The sequence below is a fragment of the Scyliorhinus torazame genome, chromosome 21 (genome assembly GCF_047496885.1).
Source record: "Scyliorhinus torazame isolate Kashiwa2021f chromosome 21, sScyTor2.1, whole genome shotgun sequence".
In the NCBI taxonomy this organism is placed as follows: Eukaryota; Metazoa; Chordata; class Chondrichthyes; order Carcharhiniformes; family Scyliorhinidae; genus Scyliorhinus; species Scyliorhinus torazame.
Window position 1 is genome coordinate 29418080 of NC_092727.1, and position 27087 is coordinate 29445166.

Genomic DNA, 27087 nt, shown 5'->3' on the forward strand with positions numbered 1-27087 from the left:
CCGACATTAGACTCCTATTTATTGACTACAGCTCCGCCTTCAACACCATAATCCCAGCCAAGCTCATATCAAAGCTCCAAAACCTAGGACTTTACTCCTCACTCTGCAAGTGGATCCTCGACTTTCTGACCCACAGACCACACTCAGTAAGAATAAGCAACAACACCTCCTCCACAATAGTCCTCAATACCGGGGCCCCGCAAGGCTGCATACTTAGCCCCCTGCTATCCTTCCTGTACACACATGACTGCGTGGCAAAATTTGGTTTCAACTCCATCTACAGGTTTGCTGATGATATGACCATAGTGGGCTGGATCTCGAATAATGACGAGTCAGAATACAGGAGGGCGTTAGAGAACCTAGTGGAGTGGTGCAGCGACAACAATCTATCCCTCAATGCCAGAAAAACTAAAGAGCTGGTCATTGACATCAGGAAGCAAAGTACTGTACACATCCCTGTCAGCATCAATGGGGCCGAGGTGAAGATGATTCGCAGCTTCAAATTCCTAGGGGTACACATCTCGAAAATCTGTCCTGGTCCACCCACGTCAACGCTACCACCAAGAAAGCACAACAGCGCCTATACTTCGTCAGGAAACTAAGGAAATTCAGCATGTCCACATTAACTCTTATCAACTTTTACAGATGCACCATAGAAAGCATCCTATCTGGCTGCATCAAAGCCTGGTATGGCAACTGCTCGGCCCAAGACCGCAAGAAACTTCAGAGAGATGTGAGCACAGCCCAGTCCATCACATGAGTCTGCCTGCCATCCATTGACTCCATCTACACCTCCCGCTGCCGAGGGAAAGCGGGCAGCATAATCAAAGACCCCTCCCACCCGGCTCACTCACTCTTCCAACTTCTTCCATTGGGCAGGAGATACAGAAGTCTGAGAACACGCACGAACAGATTCAAAAACAGCTTCTTCCCCACTGTTACCAAATTCCTAAACGACCCTCTTGTGGACTGACTTCATTAACACTGCACCCTGTATGCTTCACCCAATGCTGGTGTTTATGTAGTTACATTGTATACCTTGTGTTGTCCTATTATGTATTTTCCTTTCTTTTCTTTTCATGTACTTAATGATCTGTTGAGCTGCTCGCAGAAAAATACTTTTCACTGTACCTCGGTACACGTGACAATAAACAAAATCCATCCAAATCCAATTGCTTGAATTGTAAAATATTAACTTGCTCAGTCCTGCTTGCAGTGGCTTAATTGAAAGTAATTAGATGTAAATAGGAGAATTTCTGTTCTCATTAATGTCATTCTGCAGTGTATTCTGATGAATTCCTTGGCCGGGATTCTCCGGTATCCGGCGGGCGGGCCGAAACAGCGCCAAAGCGTGGCGTGAACCACTCCAGCGTCGCACCTTCACAACTCTGCACCTTCGGGGGCTAGGCCGGCGCTGGAGTGGTTGGTGCCGCGCCAACCGGCGCCGAAGGGCACCGCCAGCCGGCGCAAGTTGGTGCATGCGCAGGAGCGCCAGAGTGTTCCCAGAACCACTGGCGTGATTCCTGTGCATTCGCTGGGGGTTTCTTCTCTGCGCCGGCCATGGCGGAGCTTTACACAGGCCGGCGCGGAGGGAAAGAGTGCCCCCACGGCACAGGCCCGCCCGCAGACCGGTGGGCCCCGATCGTGGGCCAGGCCACCGTGGGGTCTTCCCGGGCCGGATCCCCCCGCGCCCCTCCGTGGACTCTGCAGGCCGCCCTCAGAGCCAGATCCCGCAAACGGACCTGGTCTAATCCACGCCGGCGGGACTGGCCGAAAACGGGTGGCCGCTCGTCCCATTGGGGACCGGAGAATCGCCGGGGGGGTGGGCCATTGCCAACGGCCCCCAGATGGCGGGGCGCGATCCCTGCCACCGGCAAAAACCTGGCGCCAGAGAATTCGGCAGCCGGCCTCAAAGCGGCGGGATGGGATTCACGCCGCCCACCGGCGATTCTCCGACCAAGGGGGGGGAGTCGGCGAATCCCGCCCCTTGTTAGTAATCTCATATTAATTGCTGTAAACTAAACAGGACCAGCCATATATAAACTGCGTCTACAAGAACAGATCAGAGGCTGGGAATTCTGTTGCAAGAAGCTCACCTCCTGGGCTGGATTGTCCATTATTGAGACTATGTCCCCACGACGGATTCGAAACAGTGGATATTTATTCCTGACATTTCTGCAAAATAGTGAAACAAATTCATAGCCCTGCAGGGACCCGGAGTGAATATCGCAGCTTTTGCTGCAGATACGGGCCCCTGCACTTCCGGGTCAGAGGCCGCGTATGCGCATGGCGGCGGCCTCCAATGGCCGCGGCATGCTCCTTGGCGGACTCGGACCGCGGAGCCAGACCCAAGAAAGAGACCCCCCAATCGGCCGCGCGCCCGACCCTCTAAACCTGCACATTAATTCCTCGGCCATCTATAAGGCCCCCCTGGTTTCCTATCCACCGACCCCCGACCAGGGCAGCCACGGACTGAGTCCGCAGCCGCCACGCGAGCATCCCGACCGGCAATAGCAGGTTAGTTCCACGCCGTCAGGAACTCGGCCCGTCGGGAACTTGGCCCGTCGGGGGCAGAGGATTGCGGAGCGGGTCTCTGGCAGTGGCCCCCCCCGGCGACGCAACGTACTCCCCGGTGATGCTAATTTTCGGTGCCCGGAGTATCGCCGAACCGGCACCAGACACAATTACGGTGTCAAACTGAATTCTCCACCCCGGCGCCGGCCGCGATTTCGGCGTCGGGGTGAGGAGAATCCAGCACCCTGATTCCCCAAAGCCTGCCAACCATCTACAAGGCACAAGTCAGAATTGTGATGGAATTCTTTCCACTTGCCATGATGAGTGCAGCTCCAACAACTCTCCAGAACCTTGACACCATCCAAGACAAAGGAGTTCGCTAGATTGGCACCCCATTCACCACCTTCGACATTCACTCCCTCAACCTCTGATCCACAATGGCAGATGTGTATACCATCGACAAAATGCACTGTTGCAACTCACCAAGGCTTCTTCAACAAAACCTTCCACCTCTACCACCTAGGAAGACAAGGGAAGCAGATGCATGGGAACACTTACAGGTTCCCCTGTTAGCCACACACCATCCTTATTTGGAACTAGATCGCTGTTCCTTCACTATTACTGGGTAAAAATCCTGGAACTTCCTTCACATCACTACGGGTGTACATCATATGGATTGCAGTGGTTCAAAGAGGCAGCTCATCATCATCACCTTAAGGGCAATTAGGAATCAGCAATAAATGCTGGCCTAGCCAGTGACGGACACATCCCATGAACAATTAAATTATTTAAAACTGCTCCGACTGAGGCTATGTAATATTTGGGTCTGACAGCAAGAGTGATACATCACTCAGGGTGGGTGAGTGCAAATGTTATACATGTTGAACTTGGTTGAGCGGCTGTAACATACTATTGTGTAAAGGTTGAGGTACTGTAAATGGATCATTCAGTGTAACATCAATAATATGGCTGTAATAGTGATCAGAGTCAGCACCAATAATTAGAATCCCATAAAAGACATTGAGCTCATAGAGATGGTTCAATGAAAATGTGTGCAATATTTATACATGTAATTACATATGATTATAATTATTACTCGCTGAATGCAATGTACATTTGAGCAAAATGACTAACGACTAATTATTTCCTTTCATCCCACGTCATGGAGCAATCTTTCCTTCATTCAATACATAAGTTGATTAAGAATACAAAAAAATGAAATGGGATCAGTTGATTTGAAGTAATTCAAATAATATACAGCATTTTGCTGAAGTTTCATCCTGTAAATTTCTTCTCGTTCAAACCACTTCTCTGCATATTCCCAGCTGCAACATTCACATGTTCTCTGGGGACAGTATTCCCATCTAGTTAGGATTGTGCAATTTATAATGTAAAGGCGTTAGAGAAAGAAAGACTTGCATTTGTATTGGGTTTTGCACGACTACCAGAAGCCTCAAAGCACTTTTTACAGCCAATGAAGCACTTCTTGCTGCGTTGGAAAGACAACAGATACTTTGCACACAGGAAACTATCATAAACAAACAAACCTCTCACAAAATTGTAGGCCAGGACACCAGGGGTAATTCCTCTGTTGTTCTTCCAATGGTGCCCTGGGATCTTTTATATCAAACCACCCAAGCAAGAAGATGGGAATTGGTTTAACTTCACATCTAAAAGATGGCAGCTTTGACAACATAGCACTCTCTCAACTGTACTGGAGTGTCCACATTGATTTTTGTGCTCGAACCCTGGAGTGGGGCCTTGCAATTTAGGGGCAAATGTGCTACCAACTGAACCGTGGCTGAGCGCTCCCTGTTTGCTGTGCATCAGGACCAGGAATCCATAAGCTGTCTGCTCCATGACCTTCATTGTGATTGTTACGATTGTTACGATGCCCATGAACTACACGAGGGATCGACAATAAATCTCCCCGTAGGCTTCGTAGAATACAAATTCCCCTATTGAGCGGGCGGAGACTCGCCCAATCGGAGGTGCGTGGCAGGAGTTTAAAATTCGCAGTTCCAACTGGACTGGTATCTCTAGGCTGGTACGCACGTACTGTAAGTCATGGTAGCTGCCCTATAGTCAATTTAATAAAGACAGTTATTGATAAAAGACTGCCTTGGTGAAGATATTACATTGGCAACGAGGAGTAAAAATAAGTTTTTCTGACCACCCTTCGGAGTTGAATACCAGGAGAAGATAAGATACAAAATGCCTCTCGTCAGTGAACTTGAACTTTTTGGTGTTAATGGTGAAGACTGGACCCAATATGCAGAACACATGTTCTGGCCTAATAACATTGTGGAAGATGAGAAGCAGAAAATGGCTCTGCTGACAGCATGCAAGGCCCCAACAAACAGTATAATAAAAAGCCTGACCTACCCAGATTCCCCTGACTTGAAAACACTGGACGAGCTCATAGACCTTTTACGAAATCATTAGAACCCAAAGCCCTCTACCATTCACCAGATATACTGCTTCATTAGAGTGGGGAGGACCCTGGGGGCATCCCATCACAGACTAGGTTGCCGAAACTGGCAGAATACTGTGAATTTGGCCCATCCCTGACCGAAACATCATGAGACAGATTGACGTGCGGAATAAACAATGTCACAACTCAAACAATTTTACTGGCAGAACCTAATCTGGATTTTTTAAAAAGCCATTGAGGTAACCCTATCACTGGAGAATGCAGAAAAAGGGGCCCAGGAACCACAGGGGGCATCTGACAGTAATACTTCTAGTTAGGGGTAGGGAGTCTTTTGTAAAGGCGTTTAATTCTTGGGTTGAAGACGTTTGTGTGAATCACCAAGTCAGTGCTCAGCTGGTGTCCCACTGCAGTCAAGAAAATTTCATGGCAATCCTATGGATGCTGGGGAACCCACTCCAGAAGAATGCAAATGCCAGTTACAGTAAGAACTATAAAAGGGCATAACCAAAACAAGGCTATATGAATTGGCAATACAAGTTTTACTTAGGAAGAAGCTAAGGTTAGTATAGGTTTGTACCATGCAGATATTCCTATTTCCAGACGAAGAGACAATGCAATTAATCATCATGACCCAGGTCGCCCCGATAAAGATCAAGTTATTAGTAATGCTCATCCATTTGTGATGAATGTAAGGAATTGTCATAATTTAGATTTCGTATTTTTTTGTGTAATGTTACGAAAATCTGTGTTAAGGTGTATACAGACAGTATGACTGCTAGAGCTGTGATTAAGGCGTCATAAAAGTGAGCTAATCATTGATTTTCAGGTAAAGTGCTAATACATCTTGAGAACCATTTACTTGTTTACAGATAGCTAGCTAATGGAATATTGTGAATGTTGGAAGGACCTCTTGGGTATAGATAATTTATGACGGTACGGTGTTTGGCCCTGGCTAAACAAGTCAAGGGACATCGTGCAAGAAAAGCCTTATGCTTTGGGTGCAGATGATGTAGTTAATGGGAAGAACCAGGTCTGTCTGAAGAGTCAGTAGGTCCTAGAAGTTTCATCTGAACAGAGATGTTCCAGTTTGGTCCTGAAATGTTCTCTCTCCAAAGATTTTACACAGAGAAAAGCAAGTAAAACCCTGCTTCTTACCTTTATTCCTAAGTGGTACTTAATGTGTTTCGGTTTGCTTAATAGGAATATAGTGGCAGGGTTAGGAAGTAAGTTAAGATTTTTCCTTTTATTTAAGAACTGTTGAACTGTTAATTGTAAAGCTATTTTTTGCTGTTAATGTGGTTAATTCTGTATTTAAATTAATGTTTGTTTTATCATAAAATATACCTATTGGTCAGTGTTATCACTCCCGTGGTGGGGTAACATTTCCTCAATAGTTTTACAACTTGAAAACAGTTGGGTTCTCATTCCAGATCCTAACACATTAGAGGTGAAGGTGGACATGGGACTGCTGTCTCTGCCTTTGGGGAACAGATATTTAATCGCCTCCAAACTGGTATCTAAACCTTGAGTTGAGAAGACACTTGAGCTAGCCATCTGCACAAGGGAACCTTTACTGATTAAGGATACTACATTGACACTGGTGACCAGTCAGCCTGGCTTCGACTCATCATTGTGCGAGGACAGGGACCACGTCTTATAGGGAGAAATTGGGTCCAGCGGATCAGGCTGGATTGGCGAGAGATTTTAAGACTGGGCATTGGAGGAATATACAAGGTTATCAGCAAATAACCTGAAGTCTTCCAAGATGGCCTTGGGAAAATAATAGGAACCAGGGCCAAAATCTATGTCGACCCTGGCGCCATGCCTAAATATTTCAGAGCAAGACCAATTTTGTATTCCCTGTTGGAGAAGGTAGAGACTGAACGTGGGCTACTTGAAAAACCTGTGAAATTTACACAGTAGGCAGCACCTGTGGTTCCCGTCCATAAACAGGACAAATCAGTCTGCCTATGTGGGGGTTATAAGCTTACAATCAATCAGGTTTTCAAATTGGATAGGTACCCCATGCTGTGAATAGAAGACCTATATGCCAAACTAGCAGATGGCCCAGATGGCAACAACATAGGAACAGGAGTAGGCCATTCAGCCCCTCCAGCCTGTCCCACCATTTAATGAAATCATCATGGCTGATCTGTGGCCCAACTCCATATACCTGCCTTTGGCCCACACCCCTTAATATCTTTGCTGAACAAAAATCTATCCATTTCAGATTTAAAATTAGCAACTGATCCAGCTTCAACTGCTGTTTTTCTGAGAGAGTTCCAAACCTCTACCACCCTTTGCATGAAGAAGTTCTTCTTAACACTCTCTGTATGGTCCAGCCCTAATTTTTAGGCTATGCCCTCTAGTTTTAGAATCTCCAACCAGTGAAAATAGTTTATCTTTATCTACCCTGTCTTTCCCTGTTAATATCTTAAATACTTCAATCAGACCATCCCTTAACCCTCTAAATTCTAACAAAACAGTCCTAATTTGTGTAATTTCTCCCCGTAACTTAACCCCTGTAGTCCAGGTATCATTTCAGTAAACCTATGTTGCAGTCCCTCCAAGTCAAAAATATCCTTCTGTGTGTTAGCTTTTATTGGTAGAGGGATTGAGTTTTGGAGCCATGAGGTCATGTTGCAGCTGTACAAAACTCTGGTGCGGCTGGCTGCATTTGGAGTATTGCGTGCAATTCTGGTCGCCGCATTATAGGAAGGATGTGGAAGCATTGGAAAAGGTGCAGAGGAGATTTACCAGAATGTTGCCTGGTATGGAGGGAAGATCTTATGAGGAAAGGCTGAGGGACTTGAGGCTGTTTTCGTTAGAGAGAAGAAGGTTAAGAGGTGACTTAATTGAGGCATACAAGATGATCAGAGGATTGGATAGGGTGGACAGTGAGAGCCTTTTTCCTCGGATGGTGATAACTAGCACGAGGGGTCATAGCTTTAAATTGAGGGGAGATAGATATAAGACAGATGTCAGAGGTAGGTTCTTTACTCAGAGAGTAGTAAGGGTGTGGAATGCCCTGCCTGCAACAGTAGTGGACTCGCCAACACTAAGGGTATTCAAATGGTCATTGGATAGACATATGGACGATAAGGGAATAGTGTAGATGGGCTTTAGAGTGGTTTCACATGTCGGCGCAACATCGAGGGCCGAAGGGCCTGTACTGCGCTGTAATGTTCTATGTTCTATGTTCTAAGGTGTGGTACTCAGAACTGCTCACAGTGTTCCAAGTCTGGGCTAACCAGGTTTTGTATTGCTGCAGCATAACGTCTGTGTCTTTACACTCAAATCCTCTAGATATAAAGGCGAGCATTCCATTACTCTTTTTGATTACTTTCTGCACTTATTCGAGGCATTTTAAGGATCTATGAACCTGAACCATCAAGCCTCTTTGGACAGCCATTGTGCCTAATCCCTTTCCACCTAGAAAGTACTCTGCTCTATCCTTTTTTAGTCCAAAGTGGATGACCTCACGCTTGCTTATATTGAATTCCATCTGCCGCAATTTTGCCCATTCACCTAATCTGTCAATATCTCTTTGCAATTTTATGCTATCATCTAGGCTGTATACAAGGCCGCCTAACTTTGTATCAGCAGCAAATTTGGATATATGGCTTTCAATGCTATCATCCAAGTCATTAATGAATAGTGTGAATAATGGAGGCCCCAACACAGATCCCTGTGTTACACCACTAGTCACCTCCTGCCAATTTGAGTATTTACCCATTAACCCCACTATCTGTTGCCTGCCACCCACCCAATTTCCTAACCATGTCAATAATTTTCCCTCAACTCCATGGGCTTCCACCTTAGTTAACAGTCTCTTATGTGGGACTTTTATCAAATGTCTTCTGGAAATCCGTATAAATAACATTCATAAACATTCCCCTGTCCACTAGCTTGGTCACCTCTTCAAAAAATTCAATAAGATTAGTCAGGCATGACCTTCCCTTCACAAATCCATGCTGGCCCTCCCTGATTGACCAATATTTTTTGAGGTGCTCAGTTACCCCATCCCTGATTATAGATTCCCGCAATTTCCCCACCACAGATCTTAAGATAATTCCCTATGTTTCCCTCTTTCACCTTGCTTAAAAAGTGGAGTGACATGTGCAATTTTCCAATCCAGAAGGATTATACCTCACTCTAGGGAACTCTGAAAGATTATAGTCAGGGCACCTGCAATCTGCTCCTCTACTTCCTTTAACACCCTTGGATGGAAACCGTCAGGTCCTGGGAATTTGTCACTCTTTAGTTCCATTAATTTCCTAGGGCGAGATTCTCCCCTACCCGGCAGGGCGGGGGGTCCCGGTGGGACAGAGTGGCCTGAACCACTCCGTCGTCGGGCCACCCCAAAGGTGCGGAATCCTCCGCATCTTCAGGGGCTAGGAGTGGTTTTTGCCCCGCCGGCTGGCGGGAAAGGGGCTTGGCGCCACGCCAACCGGCGCCGAAGGGCCTCCGCCAACCGGCACGATTTGGCGCATGCACGGGAGTGCCAGCGCGTGCTGGCGTCATCCCCGCGCATGCGCAGAAGGCTTTGTTTCTGCACCGGGAATGGTGGACCGGTACAGCCTCCAGTGCGGAAGGATAGAGTGCCCCCATGGCACAGGCCCGCCCGCAGATCAGCGGGCCCCAATCGCGGGCCAGGCTATTGTGAGGGCACCTCCCGGGGCCAGATCCCCCCGCGCCCCCCCAAGAACCCTGGAGCCCGCCCGCGCCGCCGGTAAGGGACCTACTCCAATTTACGCCGACGGGACTGGCAAAAGACGGCCGGAACTTCGGCCCATTGCGGGCCGGAGAATTCGGGCAGCCCCAGCGCCCATTGAGTCGCGTCGGACCCCACCATTCTCCGAGGCGGGTGGTGCGACTCACGCCGGGCCGTTTTTTGAGGGGCTGGGGAATTAGGAGGACGGCGGGGGCGGAATTCACGCTGACCCCCGGCGAGTCTCCGGTCCGGCGGGGGGTCGGAGAATCCCGTCCCTAGTTACTGATGCTGAACTTGCGTTAATTGTATTAAGCCCCTGTCCTCTATCAATTGTTAACATTTTCGGGACTTCCGACAAGTTATTCTCCTTTTGAACTGTAAATACTGAGGCAAAGTAATTATTCAACATGTCTGCCATTCCCCATTATCACTGACAATATCTCCATTTTCAGCTTTTAGTGGCCTACGTTGCTCTTGACCACCTGCTTTCCCTTTGTATAACGATAACATTTCTTCTTATTGATTTTGATGTCCCCTGCAAGTTCCTTTCGTTTTTCCTTTTCGTAGCTCTTATAAGCTGCTTTGTGACCTTTGCTGGTCTTTGTATATATCCCATTCATCCTGATCTGTGCTATGTTTTGCATTTTTGTAAGCCCTTCTTTTAGTTTTATGCTATCTCTAACCTCTTTAGTTATCCATGGCTGTTTTTTTTGTGAAGTGGAGCCTTTTCCTCTCAGGGTTATATACTCTGTAGCTTATTAAATGTTTCTTTAAATATTCCCCACTGATTTTCAGTCATTTGATCCATTAACAGATATTCCCAGTTTACTGTGGACAGTCTGTGTCTTATCCAGTTAAGGTCAGCCCTACCCAAGTCTAAAACCCGAGTATCTGAATTGTGCTTTTCACTTTCACTAAGTTAGGTATGAGCCACGCCTATCTTCAACTCGAATTAGACGAGCCTTCCCGCAAATAGGTCACGATCAACACGCAGAAGGGCCTATATGATTATACTCGCTTGCCCTTTGGCATCTTGTCAATGGGTCATAAATTCATAAGATAGAGAAGCAGAATTAGGCCAATTGGCCCTTCGAGTCTGCTCCACTATTCGATCATGGCTGATCTGTTCCTCATCCTCATTCTCCTGCCTTCTCCCCGTAACCCCTGATCTTGATATTAATCATCCCCTTATTGATCATGAACACCATATTTGTGCTTGGGGTGCTGTTAGCAACAGTGCTGTAGACCAAGAGTTAGATGGTGAAATCAGCCAGAGTGGTCATGGTGAACATACTCCACAGATTACCTAGAGTGGCAGTGTATTTGGATGATGTTCGGATCACTGGGACATCAGAACAAGAGCCCACCTGGCAAACCTAGATAAGGGGCAGGTTTCTCCGTCGCACCGGCTGGTCAATGGGGAAACCCTCGGGCTGCAGGCAAAACGGAGGATCCTGACGGCGGAGAATTCAGCCCAAGGTTTTTTGGCGATTTTCGAAAGCTGGGGTACAGCTCAAAAGGGAGAAATGGATTTTACAAGCGAGCGAAGTGGCCTATCTGGACTATTGGGTGGACAAAAAAGGGTTACACCTAGTGGAGGACAAGGTCAGGGCCATCAAGGAAGCGCCAATTCAAAGAAATACCACAGAATTGAAATTCTTTCTGGGATTAATCAATTACTGTGGGAAGTTTATCCCAAACTTGACCTCCTTGCTGTCTCCATTACACAGCAGTTGTGTTGGCTGGAAATTATTTCATCACTACATCTTTGACAGGCGTTTTGTGATCTTGACTGTCCACAAGCTCTTATTGGAGCTTTTTAAGGAGGGCCCCACACCTCAGAAAGGACATACTGCCACTGGAGCGGGTCCAGTGGAGATTCACACGGATGATCCCAGGAATGGTAGGCCTAACATATGATGAACGTCTGAGGATCCTGGGATTATATTCATTGGAGTTTCGGAGGTTGAGGGGAGATCTAATAGAAACTTACAAGATAATGAATGGCTTAGATAGGGTGGACGTAGGAAAGTTGTTTCCATTAGCAGGGGAGACTAGGACCCGGGGGCACAGCCTTAGAATCAAAGGAAGTCACTTTAGAACAGAGATGAAGAGAAATTTCTTCAGCCAGAGAGTGGTGGGTCTGTGGAATTCATTGCCACAGAGGGCGGTGGAGGCCGGGACGTTGAGTGTCTTTAAGACAGAAGTTGATAAATTCTTGATTTCTCGAGGAATTAAGGGCTATGGAGAGAGAGCGGGTAAATGGAGTTGAAATCAGCCATGATTGAATGGTGGAGTGGACTCGATGGGCCGAATGGCCTTACTTCCGTTCCTATGTCTTATGGTCTTCTAAAACAATCCCCCCTATTGTCTCTGCCCAGATACTGTGGTGGCCCTGTTACTTGTGGCTTATGAATATCTCCTACAGCAGGGTTTTTCAGAGTGTGGGTCGCAATCGATCACGCCATTCCCGCAGTGGTCCCAATCACAAGAGAAGCACCCAACATCTGCTACCAGCTTTTACATTGAGAATGGCGGCCTCTGCTGCCTTTTAAATGCAAATAAATGAGGTTGTGTGCTGTCTTCTGGCCAGAAGCAGCAGCAGAGAACAGGTCGCGCACCCTACATGCACACTTGGCATTAAGCGCCCTCCAGGTACCTGCTTTTGACGCAAAATCACGAAGCAATGTTGCTTTCATTTCTCAGCTGCTGGCAAGCAAGGCAAGTGAAATGTGAAGATGAATGGTTTTCTTAAAAGTAAGAGACAGCCAGAGACTCAAATAGGCAGTTTACCTCTTGGACAGGATCTCACAACAGAATCTACTGGAGAGAGCTGCCAGGAGAGTCAAGGGCAGGACAGAGCAGTACTAGTGTTATCTCTGTACAGAGCTCCAGGGCCTCTAGTTAACAATCTACAAAGAAGAAACTTAACTCAGGAACCAAGCAGTTATATGCAGGGAAGTATTGGCAAATGAGAGGGGGGTTTCGGATTTTGAAAGAGAAGTAGTGGGTGAAAAATTGAGGTTGAGAGCACAGAGTCACTTATTAACATGGAGTTGACTCCAAAGTAAAAGACTATGATGCTGTAGCATACCTGTAATACAACATTTGAAACACGCCAAAAACCATGAAGCTGTCAGCATTCTGGAGCAGCATCTCCCAGGAGCATCCAGTGCTGAGTAAAACAAGCATTTTGTTGCTTTTGTCCTTCATGATGACCTACTTGTGAGAGGTTGGATTTTCCATTTTCATAAAGATGGAGACAGCACAAAGGAACTGGCTAAAGTCTGCACCTGATATGACCATTGCCCTCTCCTCCTTTGAACCTGATTCAAGTGAGAACGTGAGAATCAAGCAGGCTCCCTTTCACATTGAAGGCAAGCAAACATGGCATGAGTTGCAAAGGTCAGTCGGCATGGGTCACAAAAGTGGGTCTCGGGAACAAACGTTTGAAGAACACAGTCCTGGAGCACTGACCTGGAACGTGAAAAGCTAATGCTGGTGCCTTGAGTCATCTTTTGCTGTCCACCAGCCCAGCTAACTTGCCGGCATTGGAAGAGGTTATGATGACTCTGCATTTCTCAGAGACATTACTCTCTAAGTGTCTGAAAAGCAACTCAAGACCTGGACACGAAATGATCAAACACTGTCAAAAAAGAAGCACATGATCTTGAACTGCAGAGTCCAAGGCCAACCCTCAGACGACAGGACACCTTATTTGACCAAGAAAGATGAATTTAATGTTGAGGATGGTATCATTCTTTGGGGCTCCCAGGTAGTCGTCCCCCACCCTGGATGATGCCCAATCTTACTGCAGCTCCATGCTGGCTGCTCTGGAATCTGTAAAATGAAAATGTTTGCCAGGAGCTATATCTGGTGGCCCGGTCTTGAGTCAGACATCACGGACTTGGTGAAGTGATGCCATTCATGCCAGAAAAATCAGAAACTCCCTCCTTCGGCCTCCCTACACCCATGGGAGTGGCCATGCAGGCCATGGGTGTGGGCGCATGTAGACTTTGCCAGCCCTTTTCTGGGCTCCATGTTTCTGATCCTGGTGGATGTACACTCCAAATGGTTGCCGATACACCGTATGGACTCCACCACCTACCATGCTATGATCGATAAACTACGACAAAGGTTTTGCACGCCTGGCTTACCAGAAGTCCTGTTTACCGACAATAGCACAGCCTTCACCAATGGGGAGTTCCAGGTTTTCATGAAATCAAATGACATCAGACATTTTAGAACAAGTACGTATCACCCGTCGCGCAATGGATTGGCAGAATGGGCGGTGCAGACCTTAGAAATCGGCATTAAAAAGCAACTGACAGCATCCATCTTGACCAAATTGGCCCTGTTTTTATTTGCTTATAGGACCACTCTTCATACTACAACAGGAATCATCCGGCGAAACTGTGAATGGGACAATGGCTTCGCACGACATTAATCCTACTATTCCCAAACCTGGCGGTTTGAGAATCAGAAAATAAATTAGGATTCTGTGAGATCTGGAAGAATATGCAAGACAGGCAACCTAATCTATGTTAGGAACTTCGGAGATGGTGCCAGTTGGGTCCCTGGAGTCATATTGGAGAAAACGGGGCCCATATCCTACAAAGTGAAGATCCAGAATCATGTCTTGAGGAGACACCTAGACCACCTTAGAAGTAGTGGGTCCGCCCCCATACAAGCCTCTCTACCAGCCACAGAGGTGGCCACCGTCAGTGCAGGGCTACTGCCTGTAGAGAATCCTCTGTTCAGCTCCCCTGATACTGCGGACTCAGGTTCCAAGATGGAAGCAGAGGACTCAAGCGTTTCATCGGTAGCAGACGCTGAGAAGGAATCCGCATCGGTATTCTTCGGTGCTCCCTCCGGAAGTGATGGTCAGCAATCCGGTTCACACCTCCAGATCCCACTCCATCCGCATCGGACCTCAGGCCGATTGTAAAAAGACGGAAGAGACCCGTTCAACGCAGGAATGCTGAGTAGGAAACGACGTAAGGGGGGAAGGATGTTATGGTGACCACATGGGACCACATGGGACATGGGAGATCAACAATAGATCTCCCAGTGGGCTTCATGGAATACAAATTATCTTATTTAACGGGTGGAGGCTCGCCCAATAGGAGGTGCATAACGAGAGTTTAAAACCCGCAGTTCCAAGCCGGACCGACATTTCCATGGGTCCCTGGCTGGGACACAAGTGTTGTAAGCAGTGGTCGCGACTCTTTTGTCACTTTAATAAAGGGAGTTCATAGACTGGCCTTGGCGAAGTTATTTCAGAGGTCATCCTCAGGATACTCCAACAAGTTTCTTGTACAATGACTAGTGATATGCTGACTTGGTAATAGATCATAAATGGACATAAAACTTTGCAAAGGACTAGCACCTCATGAAAGATTAGTCCATCTAGGGGGCTGGTTTAGTACAGTGGGCTAAACAGCAGGCTTGTAATGCAGAACAAGGCCAGCAGCGCGGATTCAATTCCCGTACCGGCTTCCCCGAACAGGTGCCGGAATGTGGCGACTAGGGGCTTTTCAAAGTAACTTCATTGAAGCCTATTTGTGACATTAAGTGATTATTATCTGAGGCAGTAAAGTATTTTCAGTCATCCTCCAACAACTTCCACGTTCTGTCTAATCATTAAGCGCCTCTTATTTTTTGTCTCCAATTTCTATTTTGCTCCTCCTGCATTGTTACTTTACAAAAATTAGAGGAATCACATTTGGTACTTAATTGTGTTCATTCTTGATGATCGAACAATTTAGCTGGCTGAATTGAGAAGGAGCGTATCCAAATATTTGAACAAAATAACATCTGAATTTCAGCCAATGTTGCCTGTACACCAACAAGTCAGAATGTACGGCCCGATACACCTAAGTGAATCATTTAATGACTGATACAAGTTAATTCATTCTGTATCACATGCTTCAGTCTCAAGACTTCACTTTTCACTGCATTGAAATAAAACTTCTCCTTTTGTTAAAGAAATGAAAGACATTTTGTGTCCTTTTTATGGACTCTGTCTTATTCTACATGTAATGTCATGAAGCCTATATGTTAGCCTTTGTACATCAGCTTACATGTAACTCTGGTCACAATACGGATGCTTCCCTTTGTGCTATACTGTACATATTGCATTTGTCACCCTATTTGTTATCCTGTAGTGTCTGTTATACCCAGTTTGTGTTGTGCACTTCACTGTGATATATCCTGTGTATACCATGTGCTTTAGCCAATGTGTTATTCTACGAGTAACACATACTGCAGTTCTGGTTACTCTCTATACAATATTCAGGATGTTATTCCACATGTAACCATTATGTTATCCATTATTGCATGATTCACCCTTTGAGTTACCCTATATTTATCACCTGTTTTACCCTAGAGGCTGGATTTGCTGGTCCCCCAGCTGCGCGTTTCTCGGCAGCAGGAGGCGGCGTTCTGTTTGCTGGCGGTGGGATTCTCTATTCTCGCGGCTGTCAATTGGAATTCCCATTGAAACCACCCCTCGCTGCTGGGAAACACATGGGCGATGGTGTACTGTCAGCGGGACCAGGGAATTTCACCACCAGCGAACGGCCAGAGAATCCCGGCCCATGTGTTATTTGATCCATTATATGTCCTCCAAACTCTAGGTAATATCCAGTGTTAATCCACACTTAACACAAACTTCAACCTTTGTGCTACTGATTGTTGTGTTTTGTACTCTGGGATAACACAGTCTGCAACTCGATGCAGCTTTGACCAAAAGATACTCCAGACTTTGAAGTAAGTTCAATGTGATTTATTGAACCATTAGCACAGTTCTCTATGAGTTTGACTCTCCTGCTAATCTAGCTATAGTAACTCAGTCTAACTAACCAGTCTGCTCTAAGCCACATGGTGGGTGTGATGCTTCTGATCTGCCCCTGTCCTACTCTCTAAGTGTCGCCTGTGGAAAGAGACAGAGCATGTGTGCCCTGTCCTTATATATGGGTTGTGTATTGCCCCCTTGTGGTGGTGTCACCTCTGGGTGTCTTGACAGCCCATTGGTCGTGTCCTATTCTATGTGTTCATTAGCTGTATGTCTGCATGTCATAACGTCTCTGGTGCTCCCTCTAGTGTTTACTTAGTTGTAGTGTATTTACATTAAGCCCTTGTGTATTTACAGTGATACATATCACCACACTGATATTGTTCCCAATGCTGTGGATCGTGAAGCAGCACCAGTAAAAGCTGCAATGATACCCATTGGGAAAACTGAGGCAGTAATGCACCATTTAAACCAGAGATTAGTACCCAGGAGAAATATAAGCTGTAAAATCATAAATTGCAAGAGATCGCCTTCAATTTAAATAAAACTCCTCCGCCACGTAAAAGACTGCTGAGGAATCAACACCGAAATAAAAGACAACTCAACCAATCTCTTGTGTGGTCTTCATTCAATTTAATTTATTAGAAGAAACATTTTTAAAAACCCATTCTCCAAGACAAACACAGAAACATTATTTAAATTCCCCAGTAATTTAAAATAGCACTTTTTAGCCCGTTTGCAATGTGTTAATTACATTAAAATGTGCCATGTCCCTTAGCTACTGTGGTAGCCACCTTCAAAGCTTTAATCAGGCATAATATAGAACGTCTATACAATCAATTTAGGGCCCTGAGCAAGGTTATTTTGTCAGCTTATTAAAATGAAAAAAAAATTGTACTACTTTGAAATCCGCATTTAGGCTCAGAGTAAATTCATTTTCTAATCTGATAGATATCTACAGTCAGTTCACAGCACAAAGTTAGCTCAAATTAAACAGCTTTTTTGTCAAAATATGTTTATTTTATCAAGTAACTGCGATAGACGTTATTTTTAGCGATTATTAATCGCCAAACTAAGACAAGCACACATGATGTTTAGACTGGCGGGCTGGCTGTTGCCAGCATTTTCAGTTTGTTTTCCATTCAGGTTCCCAGCTTATGCTGTGCTTTGCCATTGTTTTTGTAGAAACTGTACTTGAGGGGGTGTGGGGACAGGGGAGGTAAAACCACCAACTTGTAACTTTGCAGTTTGAATGTGCAATTGTGCCGGACGTTGGGGAGGGCAGATCAGATCGTAGCCCTGTCCACATCTGTCTTAGGGCTGCCAACTGTGATTAAATGTATTCCCGGAGATTTCATTACATGGTTTACCCCCATGTTCTTGCCATTTGTCGGACAAAACATCCACCCCTGTGATGCACTGGCATTCTACCCCAATTGGAAAGGAAACAGATGTGTTATCCAATGCGATGATGCTTGACTGACAGCCAGACAGCATTCAATTTTGTCCCCTATTTTCAATAGCTTCATTATCTGGCTAAGAGAAATGTTCAAAGAAAATGATAAAAAAAAAAATCTTTTGAGAATGTTTGCAGGGTTGCACAGAACTATGTCCTGGCAATTGATCATCAATTTCTGGAGAATTCAGGCCAATCCTAGAGGGTCTGAGAGTTCAGATGCATCACCTCAATTCCACATTTGCACAAGCATCTGATATGGTCTGGTGATATCATAGAATCATCGCGCACAGCAAGAGACCGCTCAGCTCGTTGTACCTTTGTCAGCTCTTTAAAGAGCTATGCAACATGCTCTTTAAAGAACATGCAGAAAACACATATAGAAGAGGAGGATATGATGCCTTAAATATCTGAGCAGAGGAAGAGAAGTACCAACCTGCCCTAATCTTGCAGTGGTGACACAGTGGTTAGCACTGTTACCTCACAGCGCTGGGTTCCTGGGTTTGATTCTGGCCTTGGGTGATTATCTGTGTGGAGTGTGGACGTTCTCCCCATGGTCTGCATTAGTTTCCTCCAAGTGCTCGGGTTTTCTCTCACGGTCCAAGGATGTGCGGGTTAGGTGGATTGGCCATGCTAAATTGCCCCTAAGTATGCAAAGGTTAGATGGTGTTATGGGGAGAGGGCGGGGGAGTGGGCCTAGGTAGGATGAATGGGTCCGTCTGCACTGTAGGGATTCTCTGATTCTAAAAGCAGTTATCTCTATATGACGTAATTCCTTCCTAGATTAATACTAATTTAAGAACTGGGCTAAAGTAAACATGATCCAAGGCTGGAAATCAGTGGTTACTTCTGCTGTAATTGGAGTGGGATACAGTAGACGACCCCCAAATTAGGTCAAGACCTACCACATCAGTTTCCACATGAAGTTTGAAGGGTGAATCTCCACCTGCTCCAAATTAGATCAACAGCACTGGAGAGAGCAGCACGGTAGCACAGTGGTTAGCACAGTTGCTTAACAACTCCAGGGTTCCAAGTTCGATTCCCGGCTTGGGTCACTGTCTGTGCAGAGTCTGCACTTTCTCCCCGTTTCTGCCTGGTTTTCCTCCAGGTGCTCCGGTTTCCTCCCACAGTCCAAAGATGTGCAGGTTAGGTGGATTGGCTGTGCTAAATTTTCCTTAGTGTCCAAAAAAGATTAGGTGGGGTTATAGGGATAGGGTGGAGGTATGGGCTTGGGTAGGGTGCTTTTCCAAGGGCTGGCGCAGACTCGATGGGCCAAATGGCCTCCTTCTGCACTGTAAATTCTCTGATTCTATGAGAGGCACAAGGACTCTTCGGCTGACTGTTCTTGGCCTTGAAAGGTATCAGTGAGCTGGTACACTGAGACAGGAGGTATACTGAGATGCCAGTTGGTTCATTGGGGCCCACCATGGGAGTCCAAGTACTGATCTTCTTAAAGATCCTAAAATTTCAATGGGAAACAAAATAAAGGCTGTTAATGAAGGGCATGCACTTCTAGATCCACACGTGTTATGCCTTGCGTTTCCTGCATTGCCATTGCAGTCAACTGCAGAGAGTAACGAGTCAGTGTGGTTTATAAAGTTGGATGAAGTTGCTGTAGTTTTGTTATCTTTAGGAATCATGGAGATATTTCACAAGAGTTCTATCATTTTAGAGGTTAGATGTAATTACTGGTAGTCTTAGGAGACTGTTTGTACTGAATTATTCACTGATTCAGGAAATTGAATGTGACCTGAAGATAACAATTGGCTTTTTGCTGTTTATACTTTAGTTTCATCCTCTGCATAGCAGACATAGAGAAATGCAGACACCAAATTCACTTGCGTAAGAATGAACACTGTATTTGGCAATTGTGGACCATCTCATAGGAATGTAGAACCCACAGGTCTGTTACTTACCAGAGCTTTGAGAATTCCAATTAGGATAGAGAGTTCCGAATATTGAATGAGAAAGTACGTTCTGACTTAACTCCTAACTGGCCAGATCCTTGAGTTATAACATGTATAAGATCCTACCAATCAAAGAATCCTCCTTTGTCCATATCCTTTGTTGCTGATGTCAATCACCAGCCCACGCCACAAGGTTACCACAAATTCCATGCACTTCCATTGTTGTCCTTAATCTCTTATCTTTTCCCAAAGTAGTTTCTGAACCAAGTATGTTCGAAACAAATCCTGAGATGGATTGGCCTGGGGTTTGTGTCTGTGCATTGGCACATTTGTTTTCTAATAGGTTGTGACTCTCTTGGGCCCCAATGCTGAACCCTGGTGCCGTCTTTAATGTTGTTGCCACTCCCATTCATTTATATGTGGCTGTGCCTTCCTACACATAGGTGCTATTCTATTTATCACCATTACTGTTTTGTGAGTAATTTTCACAACCTTCTGACAGGATATTTTACTGGAGTTAGATAGTACTGAGGCTTCTCAAGGTTGGGGAAATAGCTTTAAAGGTGCACCTCTTTGTGTTCACCATCTGGTGATGTGGTTAAGAACAGTGACTCTTTTCAGTAAACCAACCTTTGGGAGCTTTACAAAGAGCATGTTTTGGTACCGGTGGTGTGACGTGTTGTTGACATATGGGGCGGGATATTCCGGGCCGGAAAATCCAACCATGGTTGCCGATTTTGCGCCAGCCATCTATGAGAATGACGGTGCGGGCGTGGAATCGGGAAACGGGATTCTCGCCGGCGCGATCTTGTTTCCCGATTCTCCATACTCCGAGCCGATGGCATTAAGGGGTTCAGGCCGTCACCACGTGGTCCACCTCACCGAATATTCAAACTTTGCTGAAGTGATGTTTACAACAGGCTTGGGAAAACAGGAATCAGTCATGGGGATTCCCCCCCAAGGACACAAAGATAAGTATAGCCCCTGGTGGGAGAGAGGCGTGTCTGGGCAGTGCCCAGCCCTGGCCCCCAGGCACTGGTTGGCACTTCCAAATTGGGAGAGTGGAGTTGCCGAGGCTGAGACTTGTCATGGGGTTAGGGTGAGATCCCCCAGTGCTTCTGGGGAGAAGGGGTGTCCCTGTGTCCATTGCGGGAGGGGTTATTTTCTGTGCTGATCAGACCGCTATTTTTAAAGAGCTAGTTTTCTCTTGAAGGCAGTGGTGTTGAGTTGGAATCTTCCTTAATGAACTCAATGTTTGCAGCAATAAGGTCTTCTATTGGGCTTTCAAACCACAAACATGCTCAGCGTTTTGAAAAGGTTCCAGAGAGAGGAGATGAATAAGTCTGTTACCTCTACTGTCCCTGTAGCAATCTCTGTTAGCTCAAGCCCAATATATTTTACAGCCAAGAGCTGTGTCACAAAACGTCTCTCTTGTCTTAACCATTATCTCTCAGAGCTCCGTAGACTCAATGGCCCGGATTTTCTCTCGCGGGTTGAGTGCAGGCAAATGAGAGATTTCTTGGCTCTGCAAACCTGACATTTAAAAATGGCTGCCTGCAGGCCAGATGTTCGTTGTGGGGGATGGGCTGGATTATGAGTCAGGCCCACCACCCCAGAACCGGTTTGCAGCCTGCTGAATGTGAAGGCAAGCTGGGTAGTAGGCTCGCCTTTGTGCCATGGCTACCAGTGAGAACGGAGAATTTGGCACTCAACCAAAACTCGATTCACAGCAGCGGGACCAGAGAATCCCAGCCACAGGCGATTTCGGAGAATTCCAGCCACAATTTACAGATATATATATATAACATCCATCAAATGACATTACATATTCATATTCTATATAGTACATCTGTGTAACAATCGCCTCGGACTCATGGCCACAGGAACGTTGAAATGTCCCTCATTTCCCACTTGTGGAGCAGGTGACCACTTGCCCTCGCGGATTTGTCTGAGTGCAGTCCATTCTCTTCTGGGGATGTCGGATTCAGTGATTTCTGCTGTTGGGACAATAACAAGATTTTTATTTTAATGCTGCATGTGGTCCCTGATTCCATCCAGGTTAGCGGGATAATCCCAGCTGGATGAATATGAACTGTTGTTTCTCAGAATGCAGCGTTATTAAGCCGCCCTGTGGTGGCTTTTTCCAGAACTTGGTGAATGGTAGGGTCAGCATTGCTTCTGAATGCACTCATCTCACGGGATGTATGGTGTTGAGGTGAGTGGCAGATGGGGCACTGCAGGACAGCACTAGGAGCCTCTCAATTGGAGCGAATTAACTGCTCTGATACCCACCTTATTGTAGTATGTAGCTGCACACCCCTGGGGCTGGATTGTCCGAGCCTCCGCGCCAAATTCGCGATCGCGCCGGGGTGGAGAATGGGCGTTGACTCCGATATCCGGCGCGACGCCGCTCCCGCGATTCTCCCCTGAGAATCACCGCGAATCGTGCACTCGCAGTCTACGCGATGCGGGTAGAGGACAATTGACAGAGGCCCCCGCGGCAATTCTCCAGGTGTAACTGGCCGAGTTCCTGACGGCGTGGGTCTCTCATGGTCTCACCCGTCAGGAACCCGCCCTGGTGGGTGGCGGGTGGATCCTTCACCGGGGGGGGGGGAGCTCACAGACGGCCAGGCTATCGATCGGGAGCCACCGATCCGCGGGCGCGCGCAATCTCGGTGGGGGGGGCCCTATCTTTTTGGTTCCGGTCCGCGGTGTGGGTCCGCCATGTCGCGTAGGGTGCTGACGCAGGCCGCCACCGTGTGCATGCACGGACCCCCGCCCGGAAGTGCAAGGCCCCGCATCGGCAGCCGGAGCTGCGAGGAATACTCTGGGGCCCCGCTAGCCTCCTTCAGGTGGGAGAATCACTTCCTTCAGGAAAGTCCAAAGTGGTTCACCCGCGTTTTGACGCTGGAGTGGAGATATAACGCCATTATTGGAGAATCCCACCCCTGGTCTTTGTATGATAGCTGCAGTATTGAGGCACAGCAGTATTCTGGAGCAGTGTAAACTGAGGCCAATATAGGGCAAAGTGCTCTTGAGTGTGTTTCAGTTGATGTTCCAGTAATTTTCCAGGGCAGGTTCACCTGATTTTTACTTTTTGACCAGTGTGGACATGATGAGGCCAATGGATGAGAGAGATCTATCCACAGTGACGGCCACGTATTTCAGGTGGGTGTCAGGGGTAAGCCACAGAATCAAACATGAATCATTTTCCTGGCGGTAATGTTCAAATGGGCTGAATTATGAGTAAAGATATGTGGAATCAATGTGGGATCTTTTGACAATCTTAGTCATGCCACATGATATTTATTAAAATAGCTTTGCATACATTGGTAGGCTTTCTGAACACACGGCCAGTTCCTGTTGACTGTGCCTCATACATGAAGCCTGCTTTGGTGCTGTTAATAATGGACAACAGCATTTTTCACTTCACCCCTTGGGCACATTAATTGCATCCCCCTTCTGCTTTCATTTACTCCTATCCTACAATTTTATCTGAATTGGTAAAACAGGTCTTTTGATAAAATCTGGTGGAGATGGAGTTGTTACTTTGCACTCCAATGTGATTAGAAATTCATCACGCTGTTCAATAATGTCATGACTGGATCTCCTGCAGCCTCCCTGACTACTGCTATAAATCTGCAGCTTTCAGGTATTTTGCAGCGTACTACCATATTACCTGGAGTACTGGGTATTACCACACTATCCACTGTGCAAGGCACTGCCATGTGCGGGAGGAAACATTATATTATGCAATGTGTTGGCTGCTATCAGTGTGCATGGCTCGACTGGCAGGGAGTCTTGCCACCTGAGGCATGTGGCAGAAACTTGGGCGTACGTTGCATGTGATTTTCTGAATTGACAATATTATCTTCTGGAATCTGAGATGAAATAGAAAGCTATAGAATAGTGATTCCAAGTACGATTAAAATCCTCTGCGGTATGGCGAGATTGCTGAGATTGTAGAAAGCGACAGAGTGTAAAATGGATCTGTAAGTGTGGAAAGATGTGCTGAAGACGACAGAAGCCATTGTTTGGGATTCACTGCGAATAACTTCATCTCATGGGCTTTGGCTTTTTTGTATAATGAGCTAGTGAGTTGGCCTGAAGTAACTTTTACTATTTTGCTTAAATTTAAAAAAAAAAAATTTAGAGTACCCAATTCATTTTTTCCAATTAAGGGGCAATTTAGAGTGGCCAATCCACCTACCCTGCACATCTTTGGGTTGTGAGGGCGAAACCCACACAGACATGGGGAGAATGTGCAAACTCCACATGGACAGTGACCCAGAGCCGGGATCAAAATTGGGACTTCGGTGCCGTGAGGCAGCAGTGCTAAACACTGCACCACCGTGCTGCCCTTGTTTAAAATTTCTAAAGAATACAGTGTAAAATAGGGTGGGTGCTCCGGGCTCATCCCCATAATGTGCCAATTTCGACATCGCAGTGCCAAATTTAAATGAAAAATCAAGGATGAATTAGACTTGTTATCAAGTCAATTGACCCTGATAATACATTACCCATGTCATAAAAGGATAGGCATGACCAGCCGGGCAGGATCAGGAAGCCCAATTCTTTTTAATTCAAATGCTCTTTACTCGTTCTTCAGGGGTTGCCCTTTGCCTATCGCAAGGTCGAACCACCATCCTCGCCTTCCTTCCTACCTGCTCCTTCCCTTAAACCCACCCTCTCCACCCCACCCCTCTACCTCACCTACCCAAACCCACCTGGTCCAAGACTCCGGACTGAACTGCTCCGGGGATCCATGCTTCCATTTTCTTCTTAATCTCCTGCAGACTCAGCAGCTGCCACTGACTGCTTCCTGGCACTGCAGGGACTAATGGAGCTGCCAACCAATCGATTGGCTGGCAACCCCAGAGAGCGAACCTCACTTGGACCCCGCCAGTCGTCCACCCTGCAGCTCACTGTGACTCCGGGGTGGGTTGGTGTTGAGCATGTCAGCTCCACACTGAGGTTTATCTAGGAGGAGTGTACCATTCACCATCACCCCCACCCCTATCCCTATAGTATTCAGCTATTGAGTGGAACTTAGTGTCCTTCCCTGGAGATGGGTTTGAGATGTGGGGTGTTGGGAAGGTGTTGGCTGGGTATTCCATTACCATCCCACCTTCACTGCGCCTCTTTCCCACTTTCACTCTGATCAAGTCCAGGGCAGGAGTGCATGTGGATGGCCTTCCCGCCCCACCGCCAATCGAGGCCCTTAAGTGGGTAATGAATGCCCACTTAAGGGCTACACCTCGTTGCTGTATTATCAACCAATGGTGAGGGCGCTTTGCTGTCAGGTACTCGGTGCGCGATGAAGGCGAAGGATCCAGTTTCGGGACAGAGGTAGCTACTGAAAGTCACAACCCTGCTTTTTCATCCAATTGCCCCTTTACCCCCATCCCCGTCACTTCGATCCTGCCCTCGCTCATCGGTGGCCTGGAGTCTCTCGCTGATCCTGGGCCCTTATGGGTACATTATGAGCAGATGCCACCACTCTCATTGGCACTGCCAGTTGTGGACAGCTTCCAGTCCCTGATTGGCCACGAGCTCTCAGAGTGTTTGGATTTCTGTCGTTAGGGGAGGGGAACTTGGGCCTCAGTCCTCGATCTTGGGAAAGACCCGCTGCTGGCAACATAAGTGCCTGATTTGCAGGCACTGAATGCCGCAGGTCTTCCCAAAAGGTGGCTTTCCCATCAGCTCTTCAGCAGACGAGGCCCCCATTGCTATGATTAAGTATCACCCATTATTACAGTGTTGCTCATGCCCTATTGGATTAGGTGTACATCCCGTAAGAAGAAGATCACACGAGTCAACAGCTCCAGTTCTCAGTGCTGTGAACAATACTGCAGCCTGAATAATGAATAATAGCAGGAAATGAGCTTGGACATCCTTGAAAAACTGACTTTTGTTTGTTTCTTACAGGTACCCACAGTGCAAGGGAGGAGCCTCAGTTTGTGACTGCCCGTGCTGGTGACAGCGTGATTCTAGGATGTGATGTGGTGCACCCAGTGACGGGACAACAACCCCCTTACGTGGTCGAGTGGTTTAAGTTTGGAGTTCCCATCCCAATATTCATCAAATTTGGCTTCTATCCTCCGCATGTGGACCCTGAATATGCAGGTAGGATATCTACAATGTGCACATTGGAGACCAACTCCAATTCCTCTCGGGTTAGGCAAAGCTGGATTTTTTTAGAAACTCATTTTCTTAAACAAATATCCACAGTAAAGTAAAATTATTTATTTTTCTGGCATTATGGGAATTCCACAGAGTTAATTTTCTGCATTTTCTTTTTAAAGTCATATATTCATGATCTGTCCTTCAACACTGCTAATGGCTGAAATTGTGATCTGTAATATTAGCAAACAAATGTGTTAAACAATCCTGGGTGTGCTATTTTAATTCATCTGTATGCTGGCACCACATTGCACACATCACTTGTCTGTGAAGTTATTTCCCACTCACTCACTCACTCACTCACTTTCACTCTCATTCAGTCTCAATCCCTCATTCTCACTCCCACTCTTTCTCTCACTCTCTCTCTCATTTGCAGTCTTGCTCTCACTTTCACTCTCACTCAGTCACTCGCTTGATCTCAGACAATTATTCTCATTCTCCCTCTTGCTTTCATTCTTTCACTCACTCTCTCTCTCTCTCATCCTCACTCTCTCATACTCTAACAAGCCTTTCCTCTCCCATTTTCACTCTCCCACTCAGTCTCTCACAGTGGCTATTCTTACAACAACTAGTACAATAATAAATGGAGCCCCTTCCTGTTCATGTACAGGATTGAAAAGGATGTGAAAAGGACACCAGTCTTCAGGCAAACAAATTATTGAGCAGCAGAAATTTTAATTAAAAAATGAACTGAAATCCGCGTTTATACAAGAGAATAATTTAGTCTTTCAATCTGAGAATGCTATTTTATTTAACTTAGTCTTCATAAGCATTAACTTACGACAAGGAAAGGTTATTGCTGTTAATTGTAAAGTACATGCATATGACACCCAGAAAAAAAATTAAAAATAATCTTTCAACCCATGGTTTTCAGCCATGGCCTCAGTCAATGACCAGCTGCATTGACACAACAGGGATTGTCAGTCTTTCCATTCTCGGATGCCAGTGAGAGTTGGCGCTTGTTGCCCAGTCCGGAAGCAGCTGTATGCTGGAAGCCTACGTAAACCCTTCCCACCTGTCTCTCATTTTGTGTCTGATTGTTACATCCACATTTTGCTGCGTCGTGTTTTTTTTTAGGGATGT

The 27087-nt window shown here is 46.3% G+C and overlaps 1 protein-coding gene across 3 annotated transcripts in view; it reads left to right on the plus strand.

Moving 5' to 3' along the window:
• igsf9bb (immunoglobulin superfamily, member 9Bb) overlaps window positions 1-27087 on the plus strand; it is an 889343-nt gene that overhangs the window by 250427 nt on the left and 611829 nt on the right. For all 3 annotated transcript variants that reach the window (XR_011937440.1, XM_072486656.1, XM_072486657.1), the window contains exon 2: window positions 25750-25947. Coding sequence is in view for 2 of the 3 variants with exons in the window: in XM_072486656.1 (XP_072342757.1) it covers window positions 25750-25947 (198 nt within the window). In the remaining variant the exon portion in view is untranslated. The remainder of the gene's footprint in view (window positions 1-25749; window positions 25948-27087) is intronic.